Source organism: Aythya ferina (genome assembly GCF_964211825.1).
Source record: "Aythya ferina genome assembly, chromosome: 1".
In the NCBI taxonomy this organism is placed as follows: Eukaryota; Metazoa; Chordata; class Aves; order Anseriformes; family Anatidae; genus Aythya; species Aythya ferina.
Window position 1 is genome coordinate 56,242,825 of NC_140296.1, and position 3,835 is coordinate 56,246,659.

At 66.0% G+C, this 3,835-nt stretch overlaps 1 protein-coding gene across 2 annotated transcripts; it reads left to right on the forward strand.

Moving 5' to 3' along the window:
* Positions 1-269: 269 nt before the first annotated feature.
* ZIC2 (Zic family member 2) lies at positions 270-3,596 on the forward strand. 2 transcript variants are annotated; one of them, XM_084506913.1, is made up of 3 exons: positions 281-1,315; positions 2,786-2,949; positions 3,142-3,596. In XM_084506913.1, the coding sequence occupies exons 1-3, from the start codon at positions 301-303 to the stop codon at positions 3,424-3,426; spliced, it is 1,464 nt and encodes a 487-aa protein (XP_084363039.1). In that variant the 5' UTR covers positions 281-300; the 3' UTR covers positions 3,427-3,596. The 2 variants fall into 2 exon arrangements, with proteins under 2 accessions (XP_084363038.1, XP_084363039.1); XM_084506912.1 differs by having other exon boundaries at positions 270-1,315; positions 2,786-3,596.
* The last annotated feature ends 239 nt before the right edge of the window (positions 3,597-3,835 follow it).

Genomic DNA, 3,835 nt, shown 5'->3' on the forward strand with positions numbered 1-3,835 from the left:
CCGTCCCTCCCCTCCCCTGCCCGCCCCCGCCTCAGCTCCTTTAATACACTTTGGGCTCCGCTCGCCTTTGGACTCTGCGCTGCCCGGCTCCGGCTCCGGCTCCGGCGGCGGCGGCGGCAGCGGCGGCGGCGGCGGCGGGGCCGGTGCGGGCGGAGGCGGAGGCGGAGGCGGGGGGGACGCCGCGGCTGCCGGGGGGAAGCGGCCCCGCACCGGGAGGGCGGCCCCGGCCCCGGCGCCCTGGTCCCCGGAGCCCCGCCGGAGCCCGTGCCCGGCTCCCCGTGGCCGTGCCCGGCGCGGACCATGCTGCTGGACGCCGGCCCGCAGTTCCCGGCCCTCGGCGTGGGCACGTTCGCCCGGCACCACCACCACCACCACTCGGCCGCCGAGATGCAGGACCGGGAGCTGAGCCTGGCGGCGCAGAACGGCTTCGTGGACTCGGCGGCGGCGGCGGCGCACATGGGAGCCTTCAAGCTCAACGCCGGCGCCCACGACCTCTCCCCCGGGCAGAGCTCGGCGTTCACGTCGCAGGCTCCCGCTTACCCCGCCGCAGCCCTGGGGCCCCACGCCGCCCACGTCGGTTCGTACTCCGGGGCTCCCTTCAACTCCCCCCGGGACTTCTTGTTTCGCAGCCGGGGCTTCGGGGAGTCGGCGGCGGCCGGCGGGCAGCACGGCATCTTCGGGCCGGCGGCCGGCAGCCTGCACCACCCGCACACGGACGCTCAGAGCCACCTCCTGTTCCCCGGCATCCACGAGCAGCACGGCCCCCACGCCTCGCAGAACGTCCTCAACGGGCAGATGCGGCTCGGCTTGCCCGGGGAGGTGTTCGCCCGCTCGGATCAGTACCGGCAGGTCTCCAGCCCCAGGACTGACCCCTACTCGGCGGCTCAGCTGCACAACCAGTACGGCCCCATGAATATGAACATGGGCATGAACATGGCAGCCCACCACCACCACCACCCCGGTGCCTTTTTCCGCTACATGCGGCAGCAGTGCATCAAGCAAGAGCTGATCTGCAAGTGGATCGACCCCGAGCAGCTGAACAACCCCAAAAAAAGTTGCAATAAAACTTTCAGCACCATGCACGAGTTGGTCACCCACGTCTCGGTGGAGCACGTTGGGGGCCCCGAGCAGAGCAACCACGTCTGCTACTGGGAGGAGTGTCCCCGCGAAGGCAAGCCCTTCAAAGCGAAATACAAACTGGTCAATCACATCCGAGTGCACACGGGAGAGAAGCCCTTCCCCTGCCCCTTCCCCGGCTGCGGGAAAGTTTTCGCCAGGTCGGAAAACCTCAAAATTCACAAAAGGACGCACACAGGTAACGCGCGTTCCCCGGCCGGGCATGCCGAGATCGCGAGGGACGGAGCGCGAGAGGGGGACGGGGACGGGGACGGGGCTCCGGTGGCACTCGTGGCCCCGGCCGGAGCCTCCGGGGACAGCTCGGGTCTCGCTGTCGCCGGGGTTTCTTCCTCCCCCGAGCTCCGGGAAAGGCGCCCGCAGGCCGGCCGGTGGCGGAGCGGGCTCGGCGGAGCCTTGCCCAGCAGCGCCCAACGCAGCGGGCGCTACATTTTGCGCTGCCGCTCGGCTGCGAGCCCCCGAAACCCCAAATACCCGCTGCTTTGGCAGTGCCCGGAGCCTTTGCCGGTAACTCAGCTCGGCTGCCCCGAGCCTGTGCGGCCGGGGAGAGGGGGAGAAAAACGGCAGCGGGGCCGCAGGAAAAGCCCGAAAGCTCGTAGGAAGCGGCCAAAGGTCCGTGCCTGGGCGTGCTTTGCATTACATTTAAATGGTGCGAGCAAGGCAATAAAATTGCCTCCCTGGGAAAAAAAAATAAAATAAAAAAAAAAAAATAAAATAAAATAAAATGAAAATAAAATTTTAAAAAGCGTTTTCCGAGTCTCACTCGAAGTGAAAGGGGCAGCGAGAGCTGGTGAAATTAAGGGGCAGAGAAATTATGGAAGAGTGAAATTACGGAGCAGGAGCTCTGAGGCTCGGAAACTTGGGCAGGAACCGGGGGGACAACGCGGGGAGAGGCGCCGAGGCTTTCCTGGGGGAAAATCGCGGGAGCTGGAGGGAAAACAAAATCCCGGCGTGTTCCCCCCCCCACCTCCCCAGCCTCATCTATTATTCATTTACTACTCCTCCCGGCTCGGCTTGTGCCAGACTTATTTCCTCCGAGAGAGCCAAATATTTTCGCCACTTGGCCTCCAAATATTTACCCGGAGCGGGCGCAAAGCTGCGGGCCCATTGTCTCGGCGGGTGCTAAGCGCGGCGCTAGGTGCGAGACGAGGCTTTAACAAGGTTTAAAAATCGAGAACTGGCTCTGCTCGGGATGCCCGCGCCGGAGCCCATTGTGTCTGGGCGGATGTCTCGGGGAAGCGCTTTAGGTGCTAATGGAATTGGATGCTAAACCGGGCGTCCCCCCCTCGGAAAGAGAGGAGGGAGGTGTGTGTGGGGGGGGACGCGCGGTTCGCACCTCCAAATTGCCCCGGCAGCCGGCTGCGGGCCCCGCAGGAAACCCCCCCCCCGCGGTATTTCACGGGGGTTTGCTTTTCCCAGCGGCTGCGAGCTGGGCTCCGAGCGCTCTGCCCGGCCTTAAAGCCGGCCTTCAGGGTTTACCCTCTACGAGGGGTCTCGCCGCATTTTGGGGATGCCGGCGGGGGTCTCCCCGTTGGGCGCTCCTGGAGCTGGACGGGGCGCGGGGAGGGGGATGCGGGGCCCGGCCCGGCTCGGCCCTGCTTGGCCTGGCTCGGCCCGGCCCGGCTCGGCCCGACAGGCTGCTGTCTTGCAGGGGAGAAGCCCTTCCAGTGCGAGTTCGAGGGCTGCGACCGGCGCTTCGCCAACAGCAGCGACAGGAAGAAGCACATGCACGTCCACACGTCGGACAAGCCCTACCTGTGCAAGATGTGCGACAAGTCCTACACCCACCCCAGCTCCCTGCGCAAGCACATGAAGGTACCCGGCCCCGCAGCCGGCGGCGGGAGGCGGGGGGGCGGCTTTCGCCCCGCTCCGGGCGCCCCGTCGGGGCGGCGGGAGGTTGGGGGCGGCGTGGGGCCGGGCCGGCGGCGGGGGGCGCGCCCGGGGGGAGGCGGCGGCCGCGGCCTCCCCGTGCCCCCTCCACCCGGCCGTGTTGCCTTTGCCCCCCAGGTGCACGAGTCGTCCCCGCAAGGCTCCGAGTCCTCGCCGGCCGCCAGCTCCGGCTACGAGTCCTCCACGCCCCCGGGGCTGGTGTCCCCCAGCGCCGAGCCGCAGAGCTCCACCAACCTCTCCCCGGCGGCGGCGGCGGCGGCGGCGGCGGCGGCGGCGGCGGCAGCGGCCGTGTCCGCCGTGCACCGGGGCGGCGGCGGCGGAGGAGGAGGCAGCGGCGGCGGAGGCAGCGGCGGCGGAGGCCACAGCGGCCTCTCGTCCAACTTCAACGAGTGGTACGTCTGAGGTGCCCCCCTCCCCAAACCCCCCCCCCCCCCCCAACGACCCCGCCGGACTGCTCCCAGCACGGCCCCGCCGCGGCCCCCTCTTTCTCCAGCCCCGGGGGCGAGGAGGAGGAGGAGGAGGAGAAGGAGGGAATTTTCTTCGTGGGGGTTTTCTCTTTGAGAACGCTTTAAACCAGCAAAAAGAAAAAAGAAAAAGAAAAAAAAAAAGGAAAAAAAAAAAAAAAGGAAAAAAAAATGAAAAAGGAAAAAAAAAATCCGTAAAAGTACGTGCCGAAAATAAGCAAAGACGGAGAGGAATGGAAAGGAGAAAAAGAGAGAGGAAAAAAAAAAACAACAACAAAAAACAAAAAACCAACACCACCACAAACACAAAACGCACCCACCCAGCAAAAAGCTTCTCGAGGCGGCGG